The following is a 16649-nucleotide window of genomic DNA, read 5'->3' as shown; positions in this document are numbered from 1 at the left end:
AGCATCAATTCTTCAGTGCTCAGCTTTCTTTAGAGTCCAACTCTCACATCCATACATGACTACTGGAAAAACCATAGCTTTGACTAGACAGACCTTTGCTGGCAAAGTAATGTCTCTGCTTTTGAATATGCTATCTAGGTTGGTCATAACTTTCCTTCCAAGGAGCAAGCATCTTTTAATTTCACGGCTGCAGTCACCATCTGCAGTGATTTTGGAGCCCAAGAAAATAAAGTCTCTCACTGTTTCCATTGCTTCCCCATCTATTTGCCATGAAGGGATGAGACCAGATGCCATGATCTTAGTTTTCTGAATTGTTGAGTTTTAAGCCACCTTTTTCACCCTCCTCTTTCACTTTCATCAAAAAGCTCTTTAGTTCTTCTTCACTTTCTGCCATAAGGGTGGTATCATCTCCATATCTGACGTTATTGATATTTCTCCCCTCAATCTTCATCCTAGCTTGTGCTTCATCCAGCCTGGCATTTCTCATGACGTACTCTGTATATAAGTTAAATAAGCAGGGTGACAATATACAGCCTTGACATACTCCTTTCCCAGTTGTTCCATGTCCAGTTCTACTGTTGCTTGTTGACCTGCATACAGATTTCTCAGGAGGCAGGTCAGGTGGTCTGGTATTCCAATCTTTTGAAGAATTTTCCACAGTTTGTTGTGATCCACACAGTCAAACGTTTTGGCATAGTCAATAAAGCAATAGATGTTTTTCTGGAACTCTCTTGCTTTTTCAGTGATCCAACGGATGTTGGCAATTTGATCTCTGGTTCCTCTGCCTTTTCTAAATCCAGCTTGACCATCTGGAAGATATGGTAAGTAAATTAGAAATAAACTTAAGGAAAATAGTATAGAAATAAAAAGGCATTTTTGAAACACAAAATAAAGAAATAAAAAGGAAACTTTGAAATTTAATTCTTAAAATAACTGAACCAAGAATTCTGTCTTAAAGAATGACAGCAGGATACAGAAACACAAGGAATGATTTGTCCTTTGAAACACAATAAGAGTATCTCAAGCTATTGTGTTAAACTAAATGATTCCATTTTATATACTTCATACACCTTTGGTCTCCTAGTCAAATGTCTATCAACACAAAGAATACCAGTGTGAACCTCACTAATGAGTAAAATCTATGTGAGGGCTTTATCTTTGTTCCTGTATACACCATTGTGTTCATCAAAGATTTGAATAAAATAATAGAGAGCATACTTCACAAATGTGTGTGACGTGATACCAAAAGGCATAAATAATATGTCAAAATAGAGTCTTAAATCTCTAAGATGCTGCAGGCTGGAATGGTGGGGCAATTAATAAAGACTAAATTTTAAAAGATTAAATGTAAATCCTGTAATTATAGGCCCAGGTGCACAGTAAATAGTGTGGAAAGGCCTGAGATAATATAGTCAACTGTAAGTTTAATAACAGCCCACATTGTGTCACTGATTATTTAAAGAGCAATGTAGTCTCAGGCTACATTACAAGAAAGAGTATCATCCAATTACTAGCTAGCTATTTGTTACTCTCTACTAGGTGCTGATCAAGGAAAGTAACTATCACGACTTTGTACATGATTAATTTGCCTTGTGAATATTTGTGTTCTGTTTGAAGGCCTCCTACATGGGAGATTCAAGCTCCTTAACTTCAGAAAGCAAAACTACATATAAAGATCTAATTTATAAAGACTGATTTCAGATCATTTGAAGGGAATTATTTCTCAAATAATCTGAACCATGTTATCAGTGAATATTTGCCCAGAAATATGGGCACTAGGTAAATTATGTTCACCAGAAACTATGATAATTTCTCCATTAAAAAAAAAAAAAAACCAGAGTCAGAAAAGAAATTCAGGCTTTCCCCTGCTTTCACCTGGATTGTCAAAGATGAGAATGTGTGTCTATGAGCTGTTCAAACATGGTGGATGGGCCAGAAAGGAGGAAGGGATTGGCAGTGACTGGCAATACAGGAGAAAATGGATGTCATTACTGGTCATAACAAGCACAACACTGTACATATAGAAAATACTGTCTAGAGAAGCTTTTGGAGAATGTTTCTTTGTTGTCTGCTATATAAAATCTCTTAGCTGACTCTCTTCTGAAAAGTCCATCAAAAAGATGTACTTGAAATTCTAATTACAATCAAAGATGTTAAAGTCAGACTCTTGTTCCACCTGTGTGGCTATCTGGAAGTTTGAGGGCCATCTTTTAGAGATGGCTGCTTTGGATATGAACCCCAGCTAAATTCCAAGACCTCTCCAATGTCTGTGGCAATTAAAAATTTCAAAGGCTCTAACACTGAAAATGTTTGTTTTGTTTCCTACCAGGGAGCCAATTTCCACAAATTCCACAAATAGAACAGTACTGATCAAAGAATAAGACTGTACTTTAAAAAGCCAATTTTAGTTGTATATGTACTTTGTAACAGGAACTGTTTTAGGACTGGGTTTGGGGATATGACAAGAAGTGAAATAGGAAAAAAAAAGTTGCCAGAATAAAGACACAATAAGTAAGTATTAAGTAATAGAATAAGTAAAATAGGAGTGAAGTAACCAGTAAACCAGGTAGTGTGTCATAAAAGTGACTATCCAGAAGTCTGAAGGCTCGAGACTAAGTCAAAATCTAGGACGTGTCATGTTCTGTAGCAATTAGATGTGGCAAAAATCCATGGAGACAAGGAGATGGGAAGGACGAGGGAAGGAGATGGGAGACGATGGAGGTGAGGTTGGGGGTTCTGGTTTGCAGTTTCAAGTAGAGCAGTGAGGGAGAGCCTCACTGAGGGTATGATGGTGAGTGGAGGCTTAAAGATGATGAGAGGAGCAAAAACCTAGGGGAAGGAGGATTCCAGACGGAGGGGCCCAAAAAAGCCAACTCTGAGGGGAGTTCAAGCAGTTGCCAAGAGCTCTGTGTGACTGAAGGGCAGTCAGTGAGCAGGAGAAATTAGAGATAAGGTCAAGGAGGGAAGGGAAATCCTGGCCATCTTATCAAGTTTTGGCTGCCTCTGTAAGGACTTCGGTTTATTCTAAATAAAGAGGGAGGACTTTATTCTAAACACTGGAGGACTTTGAGCAGAGGAGTAACATGACCTCCCTCATGTTATGAAAGAATTACTCTGACTACTTGATTTATTCTGAAACCAATGAACAACTAGACTTAGGATGAGAAGCAAAGACAGACCCAGAATTCACAAATTGCATGATTGTTCCTTCCCTTGTGGTCTTGGTCAGATGTTAGGTACTTAGCCATGACACGCATGCCGTCATTCTAAATGGAGTATTTATGGACAGAAGGATAATGAATAAAGTCAATATTCACATTTAAGGAGCTGCTGAAGGTATGCTGTCAAAAGTAGTCCATAACAAGCATGATGAGTTTCTGAAAACACCTCTGAAAACACTGAAATTCTTGGGAGAACTGCATATATAGTAGACATGAGAAACAGCTGTACAGGGTGAACAGGTTAAAGCAGGACTAATGAATGTTAGGTGTTATTAGTCAAGTCCAGGCTTCTCCAGCTCCTTCTCCCACAGAGAGGACCTGGGGTACATTTCGCTAGGGCTCTTGCATCTTGCTATACTGGTGTCTTGCCTTTCCAGGCCACTCAGACCTGTCCTCTTTGCAGGCTCCTTAAAAAGTGGTTAAACCGATACAAAGACAAGTTGCAAGCCATATACGCCTGCCAGGAAGAAAAAAGTTGCAGATATGATACAAAGATTCACGAACTCACAATCAATCAGGACAGTCTGTGGACCAAGCTGCAGCTAATGAGACAGGATCTACAGGTATAGAATGTGGGAGACACTAGCCATTTGGACCGTCTGGAGGTCTGACCTAGAATCCTTGGGCTGAGAGTGGGCTGTAGCATGAGGCTCTTGCCCCTCAGTCTGATCAGCCTCCTCCCTTTCCCACTTTTCTCCATACCCTAATCAACTCCCCCTTTCATCAGCCAGACGATATCTTCCACTTTTATGAAGGTGGTACCACTGGGAGAGAACAGCATGGGTACCATTTACAAACAGTAGACTTGGGGCAAAGAGGTACTTTATAGCATTGATTCTTAAACCTTTAGTCTCAGCACCCCTTTTAGAGTCTTACAATTTTTTGAGGGTCCCAGAGAGCTTTTGTGGGTTATATCTATTGCTGTTTACCCTAATCAAAATTAAGACTGATAAGTGGCTTTAAAATAAGTTTAACTAATTTGAAAATGAAAATATAAACCTATTATATAATGTAATGTTTTAAACAGTAATTATATATTCTTGTGTTTGTGTGTGTGTTAGTTGCTCAATCATGTCCGACTCTTTGCAACCCCATGGACTATAGCCCACCAGGCTCCCCTGTCCATGGAATTCTCCAGGCAAGAATAGTGGAGTGGGTAGCCATGCCCTCCTCCAGGGGATCTTCCCAACCCAGGGATTGAACCCAGGTCTCCTGCATTGCAGGTGGATTCTTTACCATCTTTACCATATGGGAAGCCCATATATTCTTATACGTGTATTTAATTAGAAGACTGGCGTTGTTTTATGTTTTCTACCAAATCTATTTACTGTCTGGCTTCACAAAGACAGTTGAATTTTTCCTGCTTCAGCATTCAGTCTGTTGCAAGATGTTTTGGCTGAAGTATGTGAAGAAATCTGGCCTCACACAGATTTGTAGATGAAAAAGAAAGAAGCATTTTAGTAGCCTTTTCAGAAAATTGGAGATCTTCCTTGATACCAGATCAAAACATAATAAATGATTGTTTCATAAGAGAATGGTTGCAATATTGAATCTGAAACCACATGTCTTTTACACCCTGTTTGATTAAGACACAATATTCTGTTGTGCTTTTTGAATGAATCTTCTATCTAGGCATGATTTTGTACCATCATACATTTGTCAGTTGGAAATTTACCAAGCTATGCTGAACTTCCTAATGCTCACCCATTTCATTATACAAGATTTTAAAAATCATATTCATTAATATTACCATGAATCTTGTCAGAAAAGTCTTTAGGAATTGGAATGGAGGCAAGCTCATGGTAGTGGATGAAAGTTTTCCAAAATTCTAATGTTTGCTTAAAAGCTCAGCTATTGAAATTGTCCTCAGAGAACATTGTTTTCCTTACTGTAATAGTCTCACTTCATTCATTTTTGAAAAAGATGTTTGCCAAATACCAAAGCCTAATTCTTTTGCATAAGAGACAATTTTTATATTTCAGTAAACATCAGAAATGTTTTATGCATACATCACATTTCATCACATACAATATTAAGGAGACATGTTACTGAGAAAAATAAGAATTTTTGCTACACCTTCAAGGATATACTTTTTTCTTTTTTATTGGAGTATAGTTGATATACAATGTTGTGTTCATTTCAAGTATATAGTAAAGTGATTCAGTTATACATAAATATATATATTCCTTTTCAGATTCTTTTCAATAAAGGTTATTACAAGATATTGAATATAGTTCCATGTGCTTTAGAAAGGATCTCAGGGACCTCCAGGAGTCTGTGGACTACACTTAGAGACCTGTGCTTTACAGGCTGCACATTCCCTAGATTTTATACCTATGGCTTATTTTGAAACCTAAGTAGATCATTATGAACTTTTTATTGTAATATTTTTATCTATCAATCCAATATATCATGACATTTTCAGATATTCCTTTGATATTTTAGAACTTGAACTTTCAGAACCTAGAGTTTTCCAAAATTCCTTATGATTATTCCCCATGATCTTTTTAGAATCTAAACTGTTCTCACTTTTGTAGACAGTTTTAGGGTGCGATTGAATTAGTAGCATAAAATAAATTTGCCAATAATGTAGAGACAAAAAAGAAAATATTGCATTAAAATTTCCTATTGAAATATTGAAATTTAAAACATAATGAAAAAGTAAGAAAAATGTTAATTTCTTCATAAATAAAATTTTCTTTACCCAGGCAATGTTGCAGCCCCTCCATCGTTCATCTTTTTCCTGGCAAAATGTGATTGCCAAGGGTGACCATGGAAGGGGTGAAGAAAGATTTCAGAAAAGGGGAGGAGATTCTTCCCAGATCAAGGGTTCCACTAAGGATGCTTCACAACAGGAAACACTTCCTAGGTCCACTGTGATTAATGGAAGCCACCGAGGTCCAGCTCCTGCAAAACATGCTCTGCCAAACTCAGAATTACCAGAGGCCACCTCAAAGCTGAGGCCAGTGCAAAGCCCCAGGGCACAAAGCCGAGCACAGAAGACCTGAAAGGAAACCTCTAGTGCCCTGCCCAGTTCCCAGGAAGGATGGCTGCAGGACATCCCCCAAATTCTTCCTATTGAAATGACCAGTCTTGCTCTGGCACCAGTGGAAAGGAAAGGGGCAATGAACATCCAGGAGGGGAAGGATGAGCTAGAGGAAGAAGAACTGCAAGAACTGTTGTCAAAACTCACAGATGCCTGCACTCTAGAAGTGCCTTCTGGTAAGATTCTTACAATCACTAGAGATTGTGATGGCCAGGGGGTCAGGCTGCCTTTTAAAACTCTTGAGTCCATAATATTAGCCCAACAGCTGCAATTCATCTAGTGAGCAACTGAATTGTTAGTCTTTTGGACATTAATATTCTCTTTGATGGAGTAAGAAGTAGCAACCCACTCCTGTATGCTTGTCTGGAGAATTCCATGGGTAGAGAAGCCTGATGGGCTCCAGTCCATGGGGTTGCAAACAGCTGGATGCGACTGAGCGACTGAGCACACATGTACAACCTCTTTGAATTTGATTTCTAGTATTGCCTAATTGATAGTGTTATTGTGAGCCTTAGAGGTGATAAGCCATATGAGATTGTATTATAGCACCTGGAACATACCAAGAACTCAATAAATGGCTATTATTTTGTGGTGGCAATTGTCATTATCAATAGTACTAAAACATATATAACTGGGCAGCCTGATGTGACCCTTTTAAAATGAGAGTAAAAATTATAGTCTTTCTCTGGAGGATAATTGATGAATGTTTCTACAAGTAACACTATCATCATCACCCTTATAAGCTGTGCTTGTTGCTAAATCCGAGGGTTCTTTTTATTAATACTTCTTTATTATAGCTATTTCTTCTGTTTTGCAGTGACATTGTCTTATTTATAGAAGACTTTGTCATCTTAATATATCTATATCTGTATTTACATCGCTTTCTTTTTAAGATCTTTTATGTTGGAATGAGTCATCTAGAGACCAGCGATAAAACAAAGGTTAATATTCTCATTTTTTTGCATCAGAGAAGACCTTCCCCACATATTTCTGAGTTGATGTATTAGCTTACTAGAACTGCCATAATGAAGAATCACAGATCAGGTGGATTAAACAATTAAATGTTTTTCCTCACACTTCTGGATGCTAGAAGCTGGAGATCAAGGTATAAGCGGCATTGTTGTCTTCTAAGGCCTCTCTCCTTGGCTTGTCAATGACTGTCTTCTCCTTGTGTTTTCACACCATTTTCCTCCATGCATTCTCTGTAATGGACTTCCCAGGTGGCTCAGTGGTAAGGAAACTGCTGCCAATGCAGGAGACATGGGTTTGATCTCTGAGTCAGGAATATCCTTGGAGAAGGCAATGGCAACCTACTCAGTGTTCTTGCCTGGAAAATTCCATGAATAGAGGAGCCTGGTGAGCTATAGTCCCAGTTCATGGGATCCCAAAAAGACTCAAACCCAACTTAGTGACAAAACAACAAAATGTCCCTATCCAAATTTCTTCTTTTTTATAAGTCCACTCCTCCTATTGGGTTAGGATCCAGCCACACAACGTTCATTTAATTTAATTAACTCTTTAAAGACTCTATCTAGAAATATAGTCGCACTTGGAGATAATGGAAGTGAGACTTCAGTATAAGAATTTAGGAAGGGAAACACGATCGCAGTTGGTGAGCTGTAAGATGGGAACATGATAATGTCAGTTATATATTGAACTTGGTAGAGCCAAGTCAATGAAGTAATTACTGGGTAATTCTAAAAATATCTACTGTGAAGAGAGCTGGAGTTATAATCGTGTATTAGAAAAAGTAAAATCACAAAAATGCCAGAAGTATGCTCAGACTGCCTGAGACAAAGACTAGATGAGAACTCCTTTTGCCTGATTCTTAGGCCAACACAAGATTCCACCCACTTATTTCCATCTAAACATCACTGGGGTCATGATGAGTATTCTAAAATAAAGTCAATATCCACTAGACCTTTTTAGGAAAATTTCACATTAAAATGTGGTTTTTATTTTAGAAACTCTTCTAGGATCTCACATACTCATCCCATTTTTATTTTTTGTTTTTGTTTCTCCAATTGAATTTATGAAAGCTATTGATTTTTAAAATATTAAAAATATTGGGTTAGCCCTCACAAATGTGGTTTATTTCAGATTCTTAACAGACTACATCTGCTACACGTATTTGGGAGACAATATCCCAGCTCTGTATACTGGTGTAAGATGGTGGAGTAGAAGGACATGCGCTCATCTTCTGCAAGAACTCCGAAACTACAACTCACAGCTGAACCATTGATCGGAGAATGTTGGATCTTGCCAAAAAAGATACCCCACATCCAAGGGCAAAGGAGTAGCCCTGGCAAGATGGTTGGAGGGGCAAAATCACATTTAGAGTCAAACCCTTTACCCACCAGAGATGTTCAGAGGGCTCAAACAAACCTTGTGCCCACCAGGACCCAGAGATGCCACAGAGACTGAGCCAGAACTGTGTCTGAATGTCTCCTGCAAAGGTACAGGTCGACAGTGGACTGCCACAGGGCAGGGGCTCTGGATGCAGCAGACCTGGGTATGGCATAAGTCCTCTTATTAACCCCACCACAGAGCCACCAGAACTTACACGGGAAACAGACTCTTGGAGGGCACAAACAGAACCTTGTATGCACCAGGACCCAGGAGAAAGGAGCAGTGACCCCACAAGAGACTGACCCAGACTTGCCCTGAGTGTCCTGGCATCTCCAGCAGAGGTGCAGGTCAATGGTGGCCTGCTGCAGGGTCGGGGGCACTGAGTGCGGCAGCATATATATTGATATATCTATATATACACCCATCATTAGATCATTAAAAGGGAAATCATAAAAAGGCAAAGTTTATTTTTAAATTCAGATTATGTAATAATGTAAAAAGATATGATTAGCATTATCCAATCTCGTAGATAATATAAAAAAAATATATCTCAAAAAATCTACCTGTTTCCATTTACAGTAGCACCATTGAGATGCTTCTGCAGGAAGCCTGAATTCTTATACAAACATGCTTATGATATTAGCACGAAAGTACACCTTTCCCTTTTTGTTGTTATATTGCATTGTATACTTTGTGATAATTCAGCAAGTACTAACTCTAAGGTTTAAATTTATTGTTTTATTTCTTTTACATCAATTTAATTTCTTTGAGGTGTTTAAGCATAGGATCTATGTATACCTTCATGGCTACTTTTTACATTTGTTTAACACTGCCATTCTTTACTCAAATGTTTCTTATTAAGTTTTTATCCTCGTTCAGTGATGTATCGACTATAATCCTGTTTGCAAACTCAACTTAGCCATCGTTGATATGGATTATTAAAATACCCCCTGTAATTTGTACATAATCTATGCATGCCTACCAAAATCACACCAAATGTAATCAGAGACAGAAATGTGATAACCACACTTATGAAGATGTGGAAAGACAAACAAACTGAATTAAGGTATTGGTCATTTTTATTTTATTTCTATCTGTTAAAGATGCATCAGATAATAGCAGGAAGTTTCTAATCATTTTACTGCCTTAATTTTTAATTTTTTTATTTGAGAATTGTTAGAAAAACCAGAAAGATCTATAGTTTGTTACATACTGATTTACTCAGACTATCAATATATTCACTCAGTGTTGTGATTATCCTAGTAGCTGACTAGCCTTCTGAGTTGGAGCTTTGCTAAGAAGTCAACATATTTTGGAAATTAAGATGAACTTTATATGACTATACCTGCCAGTGCAGGAGATGCAACAAAAATGGCAAGCTTCATGGTCGGTTTGGGCATGCTGCTGCTACTGCTGCTAAGTCGCTTCAGTCGTGTCCGACTCTGTGTGACCCCATAGACGACAGCCCACCAGGCTCCCCCGTCCCTGGGATTCTCCAGGCAAGAACACTGGAGTGGGTTGCCATTTCCTTCTCCAATGCATGAAAGTGAAAAGTGAAAGTGAAGTCACTCAGTCGTGTCCGACTCTTAGCGACCCCATGGACTGCAGCCCACCAGGCTCCTCCATCCATGGGATTTTCCAGGCAAGAGTACTGGAGTAGGGTACCATTGCCTTCTCTGCAGTTTGGGCATAGTTGTTGACATAACTGAATAGAGTCATTCAGTATCAAGATCTAGGGTAGTAGAATTTCAGGAGACTCAGAACTTACTGGAAAAGAAGTGTATAGAAGGGTCTCCCCAAACCTCTTTAAATTCCAAATGTTGGATTGAAAATCAGCGGCAAATGATTTGTTCAAACTTGCAGTAAAGAAATTAGATTTGAAAGAGCATCTAACACTATTTATTTTTATAGTGACCAAAAAAGGACAGCATACTCTGGTCTTACTTTCTCATTAAATTATTTTCTTTTCATTTATGAGTGAAATTTCCTATGTAAATCTCTGAAATTCTTTCCCCTACTTCTCTTCCATCTCCCCTTGCCTTCTATTTACCACAGCATGTTTCAAGGATGAGAAGGCAAGGCAAGGGAGTGATGATGGGGTGAGGAGGCGAGGTTAAGGGGGATGTGGGAGAATTATTCCATTTCCTTTCTTTCCCACCTAGAACCGTCATCTAAACTATTATTTTAAATAATCAGAAAATGAAGCTTGAACTTCAGCAGATTGTAGAAAAATAAAGAGCAGTGCTTAAGCAACTCTGGATCTTTATCTGAAGTATTTAGAAAGCAGACTTCTCAAAAGTAGCCATGAAGGTATATGTAGATATACTGCCTAGGAATCCTAAGAGTATGTACTGAAGTCTTGGTGAGTCTTTCTCTCTTTGTCATACATACATGTACACACATACATGCATACATATGAAAATCCTTGATAGGAAATGGTACACAGAATTCTAGCATTAAGCTCCATGAAGGTAGGAAAAAATGTGTCTAGTTGGTTCATCATTCATTTATTCAACAAATGCTAATTGAACTTTATGTGCTAAGAGCTGTGTTGGATACTGGGCATTCATTTAGAAAGGGGTAGATTTATGTTTTTACAAAACTGACATTGTGTGGAAAATGACTTGAAGGGCAAGAGGGTTTGTAAATAGACAGGATGAGAGCCTGTTGTAGTCTAGGCAAGTGACAATGGCTTAGCCTGGGTGGAAGATTATATACTTACTGCAATGAGGAAAGCTGGGAAAGCTGAGACAGAGGTCAACACATCAGGAGTTCTGTTTTGAACACATTAAGTATGAACTGCTTGGAAACAACCAAATGGAAATATCAGAGGCAATCAACATGTACAATCTGGAGCTCAAGACAGAGGTCTTAGTCCAGAGTAAATATTCAATATATATTGGTTTGCCTAATTAATTATTCTTATAAGGAAAGCACGGGCTCAGTATTTCCATTGCCAGAAAAGTAATACAGACTAGATAATCTAATATGTTTAAACTTCTGTACCCATTATTTTGATAGCCTTCTCTCACATCCTTAGTTCATTCAGAGCCCAGATAGATTGTTAGTTACATTCAGGTGAATTATTTTCCCACTGCAGTTTCCTCTGGACTGCTGGGTGACACTAATGGTAAAGAATCCACCTGCCAATGCAGGAGATGTAAGAGATACAGGTTCGATCCCTGGGTCAGGTAGATCACTTGCAGGAGGGCATGGTAACCTATCCCATGCTGAATTGTCTGGAGAATTCCATGGACAGACGAGCCTGGCAGGCTACAGTCCACAGGGTCACAAAGAGTTGGACCTGACTGAAACAGCTTAGCATGCACCCATGCACACTGATTTCATACATGTTCCTGTTATAGAAAGGGGGACCCCTTCCAGGGCCCAAAAGTGGGCTCTTGTATAACACATGGAAGTGAATTATCTGAGGAGACACACATGCTGACAAAGCAAGAGACTTTATTGGAAAAAGGTGCCCGGGCAGAGAGCAGGAGGGTAAAGGAACCCGGGAGAACTACTCTGCCATATGGCTCACAGTCTTGGGTTTTATGGTGATGGGATTAGTTTCTGGGTTGACTCTAGCCAATCATTCTGACTCAGGGTCCTTCCTGGTGGCACATGCATCGCTCAGTCAAGATGGATTCCAACAAGAAGGATTTGGGCAGGTAGTAGGACATGTGCCTCTCCTTCTGATCCTACCTGAACAGCCTTAATGTGCTCCTTTCCCAATTTTGAACCAGTCCATTATTCCATGACTGGCTCTAACTGTTGCTTCTTAACCTGCACACAGGTTTCTCAGGAAGCAGGTAAGGTGGTTTGGTATTCCCATCTCTTGAAGAATTTTCCACAGTTTGTTGTAATCCACAGAGTTGAAGGCTTTAGCATAGTCAATGAAGCAGAAGTAGATATTTCTCTGGAATTCCTTTGCTTTTTCTATGATCCAACGGATATTGGCGATTTAATCTCTGGTTCCTTGGCCTTTTCTAAGTCCAGCTTGTACATCTGAAAATTCTCAGTTCACATACTGTTGAAGCCAAGCTTGAAGGATTTCAAGCATTACCTTGCTAGCATGTGAAATGAGCACAATTGTGCAGTAGTTTGAACATTCTTTGCACTGACCTTCTTTGGGGTTGGAATGAACCTTTTCCAGTCCTGTGGCCACTGCTGAGTTTTCCAAATTTGCTGGTGTATTGAGGGCAGCACTTTCACAGCATCATCTTTTAGGATTTGAAATAGCTCAGCTGGAATTCCATCACCTCCACTAGCTTTGTTCATAGTGATGCTTCTTCCTAAGACCCACTTGACACCCTCCAGGATGTCTGGCTCTAGGTAAATGATCACACAGTCACGGTTATCCAAATCATTAAAGCTTTTTTCATACGGTTTTTCTATGTATTCTTGCCACCTCTCCTTAATATCTTCTGCTTCTGTTAGGTCGTTACCGTTTCTGTCCTTTATCATGCTCATCCTTTCACAAAATATTCCCTTGGTATCTCCAATTTTCTTGAAGCAGTCTCTAGTCTTTCTCATAACACTTTTTTCCTCTACTTCTTTGTACTGTTCATTTAATAAGGCCTTTTATCCCTGCTTGTTATTCCCTGGAACTCTGCATTCAGTTGGGTATATCTTTTCCTTTCTCCCTTGCTTTTTGGTTCTCTTCTTTCCTTAGCTATGTGTAAAGCCTCCTTAGACAACCACTTTGCCTTCTTGCATTTCTTTTTCTTTTGGATGGTTTTGGTCACTGCCTCCTGTACAATGTTATGAACTTCTGTCCATAATTCCTCACGCACTCTGTGTACCAGATCTAATCCCATGAATCTATTTGTCACTTCCACTGTATAAACATAAAGGATTTGGTTTAGGTCATACTCAACTGGCCTAATGATTTTCCATACTTTCTTCACTTTAAGCATGAATTTTGCAATAAGGAGCTGCTGATCTGAGCCACAGTCAGCTCTAAGGGTATATCTTTGGCTATTTTAACATTTCAAGGGACTTGAACTTAGAAAAAAATAACAACTAAATTTTTTTTTAATGTATGAAATGGAGTGTCATTTCTCTATTTTTTATTACTGTATTTAAAGTTTTTATAACTATGGGCTGAGAAACAGAATATTCTAAAATAAGTTTGCCTCTGGACAAGATTTTATTTGGGCAATAGAATATTATTTATTCAAGGTTCTTGTAGTTCTGGAGCAGTGTTAGAGAATAAACAGTAAAAAAAAAAAAAATAAGGCATGAACCCTCTCCTCTTATGTTCAATAGAAAACAGCACAGATGGAGCCAAAATAAATCATGTAACTGAAGTGTATAACTAACAAAATAAGCCTTTCCAAGTTTTTGTTTCCTGCAATCTTATTTTTATTAATTACACAAACAATATTATACAACATGTTCATCGTAAAATTAAAATGACCAAGTGCACATGCTTTTTAAAAATGAATTCACCATCATGACCTGGCACCTGTTTCTCAGAAGTAAACACTGTTGGCAGTTAGGTGAATTTTTCTTCAGACTTTTTTTCTTTGCATTTATGTGTCTCTACTTTCTTAACATAAATTACATTGTACTTGTTTTTGCTCTTTTCACTTGCCAATGTACCTTAGACATTGAGCAATGTCATTTTTAAAGTGCTACATATATCCCAGGGTATAAATATACAGTAATTTACTTATTGGTGTGTAATTAAGTTGCTCCCAATTTTTTATTATCATAAGAATGTTTTGGTGAGTATCCTTATAGCATATATATTTGTACTCATATATAAATATGTTTGTATGATCAATTCCTAGAAGTGCAGCTTTTAGCTTAAAAATTATGCATATCCATTTTTTTGGTTGATAACTGCCAAACTGAAGATCTTTCTACAGCACGATTCCTATTACAATAGATCATAGGGGACCACTCAAACCATTAATCAGTAACTATAGAGCAGAGGTCTCAAAGCATCGTCCCTAGGCCAGCATCAGTATCACCCAGGAGCCTATTAGGAACACAATTTATTGGGTCCCATCCCTGATATACTATAGCAGTCTGAGTTCTCCAGAACTGATGTCTCCTTTTGAGTCCAAAAGCAGAAGAAAATTGATGTCTCTGCTGGAAAACAATCAGACAGAAGGAATTCTCTTACTCAGACCTTTTCTATTCAAGCCTTCAATTGATTGGATGAAGTCCATCCACCTAATCAGGGAGGGCACTCTGCTCTGCTCAGTCTACTCATTCAAATGTTAACCTCATCCAGAAACACCTGCACAGACACACCCAGAAAAATGTTTTACTGAATATCCAAGCACCACAGTCGATTCAAATTGACACATAAAATTAACCTTCGTATATACTGAATCTGAACTCTGAGCCTGCGACCTAGCAATCTGTTTTAATACTCTCCAGGTGATTTTAGGTTTTCTTTGGTGGCTCAGATGGTAAAGAATCTGCCTGCAGTGCAGGAGACCCAGCTTCAATCCCTGGGTCAGAAAGATCCCCTGGAGAAGGAAATGGCAACCAACTCCAGTATTCTTGTTTGGAGAATTCCACAGATAGGGAGACTGGCAACTACAGTCCATGTGATCATAAAGAGTCAGAAATGACTGAGCCACTAACACAATAAACAAAGGTGATTTCAACATACACCAGAGTTTGAAAACCGCTGCTCAAGAGTGGGCTTTATGGCTACTCAGAATTTTGCTTGAACCTATGGCAAAATTCTCTTTAAGAACCACAACTTGTCTCAATTGGTAACTGATCATGGTAAATGATACCCATCTCATTTTCAGGCTAGCTTAGAGAAAGGGCATTGCCACCAGGAACTGAAGAGAGATGAATTTTAGTTCTTCTCTGTGCTAGAACTTTATTAAGATCAGTTTAAGGACCTACAGGTGCTTTCTCTGCAGGACTTTCCTGTTTCTTGATTTCAGACCTGCAATCTTCAGTAAACCTGGACCTATATTGTGGAGCTGAGCGAGTGTGAAGGGCCTTCTCTGCCCTTGTTGATCAGATTACCTTGACCAACCTGAAGTGAAAAGGAACCCAGATTCCAAGGCCCCTTAAGGTGATGACAAAACGTGTTTTCAAAATCTGTACTGACTGCACTAAACCTTCTACCTCTTTCTTGATAGTCTGGTATGAAGCACGATGAAAATTTTATTTTTTTAATCTCTCTACTCTTGTGTCTTAGTTCTTCAGAGTAAAGACTTGGGAGTGAGGAGGGGTAGAGGGAAATGGAAAGAAGAGGCAATTCAAATCTAGTTGTGCTGTACTTCCAATAGAGGCCCTTTCTTTGAATACATTGGTAGTCATATTCAAGCATGTGGTCTACAGGAATTTGTGCAACTATCTTCTTTAATATCTAAATTTTTGAATTGATGACCTAATTTTCTGTCCAGATGCTTCCGCTGGAGAACAGGCTTGGCAAAGAACAAACACACACACACACACGAGTGCATGCAGAACTGGTCAGATCTGAATAAACTCTGTGGATTCTACCAATGTCAATTCTCTGGTTGTTATTGTACTATAGTTATGCAAGATATTACTATGGAGGGAACCTGGATGAAGGGTAAATAGGATGTCTCTATATTATCTCTTACTATGTGTATGTCTCAGCAATTATCTCAAAATAAATTTATTTTAAAACATAAATGTTTCTCACTAAAATCCCACATTCGATGAATTTGATCAAAGTACTTGTGTGCTTCCCTCCTCTGTATGTATGATTAGGGTATTTAACTGAATAAAGTTCAAAGTAGTAGCTAACATTTTTTAACTGTGAGAGTGTTTAACTTCTAAACACCATGTATGTACTAGCTCATTTAAACCTCACAACAAACCTAGTAGTAAATAGGTATCTCATTTTATAAGAAAACTAAGGCACGAAAATGGTCAGTAACTTGTCCAAAGTCGTTTGGTCACTACTTGATGAAGTTGAGGTTCGAACCCAGCTCTTGAGCCTGTACTCTAAACCAATGCTTTCAACTTTCAACAAAAATTGCTTTGGTTCCATTATTTCACCTATTGTCTGGATGTGCAGTTCA

At 38.6% G+C, this 16649-nt stretch overlaps 1 protein-coding gene across 1 annotated transcript in view; it reads left to right on the top strand.

The window, feature by feature from the left end:
• The window catches only part of DYTN (dystrotelin), a 74660-nt gene extending 59023 nt beyond the window's left edge, over positions 1–15637 (top strand). Inside the window, 3 exon segments of the mRNA XM_010861279.1 lie at positions 3625–3784; positions 5930–6443; positions 15534–15637. Of these exon segments, the coding sequence (XP_010859581.1) occupies positions 3625–3784; positions 5930–6443; positions 15534–15637 (778 nt within the window).
• Positions 15638–16649: the final 1012 nt, after the last annotated feature.

The sequence above is a fragment of the Bison bison genome, unplaced genomic scaffold, assembly GCF_000754665.1.
Source record: "Bison bison bison isolate TAMUID 2011002044 unplaced genomic scaffold, Bison_UMD1.0 scf7180017864471, whole genome shotgun sequence".
NCBI classification, from domain to species: Eukaryota; Metazoa; Chordata; class Mammalia; order Artiodactyla; family Bovidae; genus Bison; species Bison bison.
Note: the sequence above shows the minus strand (reverse complement) of the source record. Positions and strands in the feature narration are given on the sequence as shown.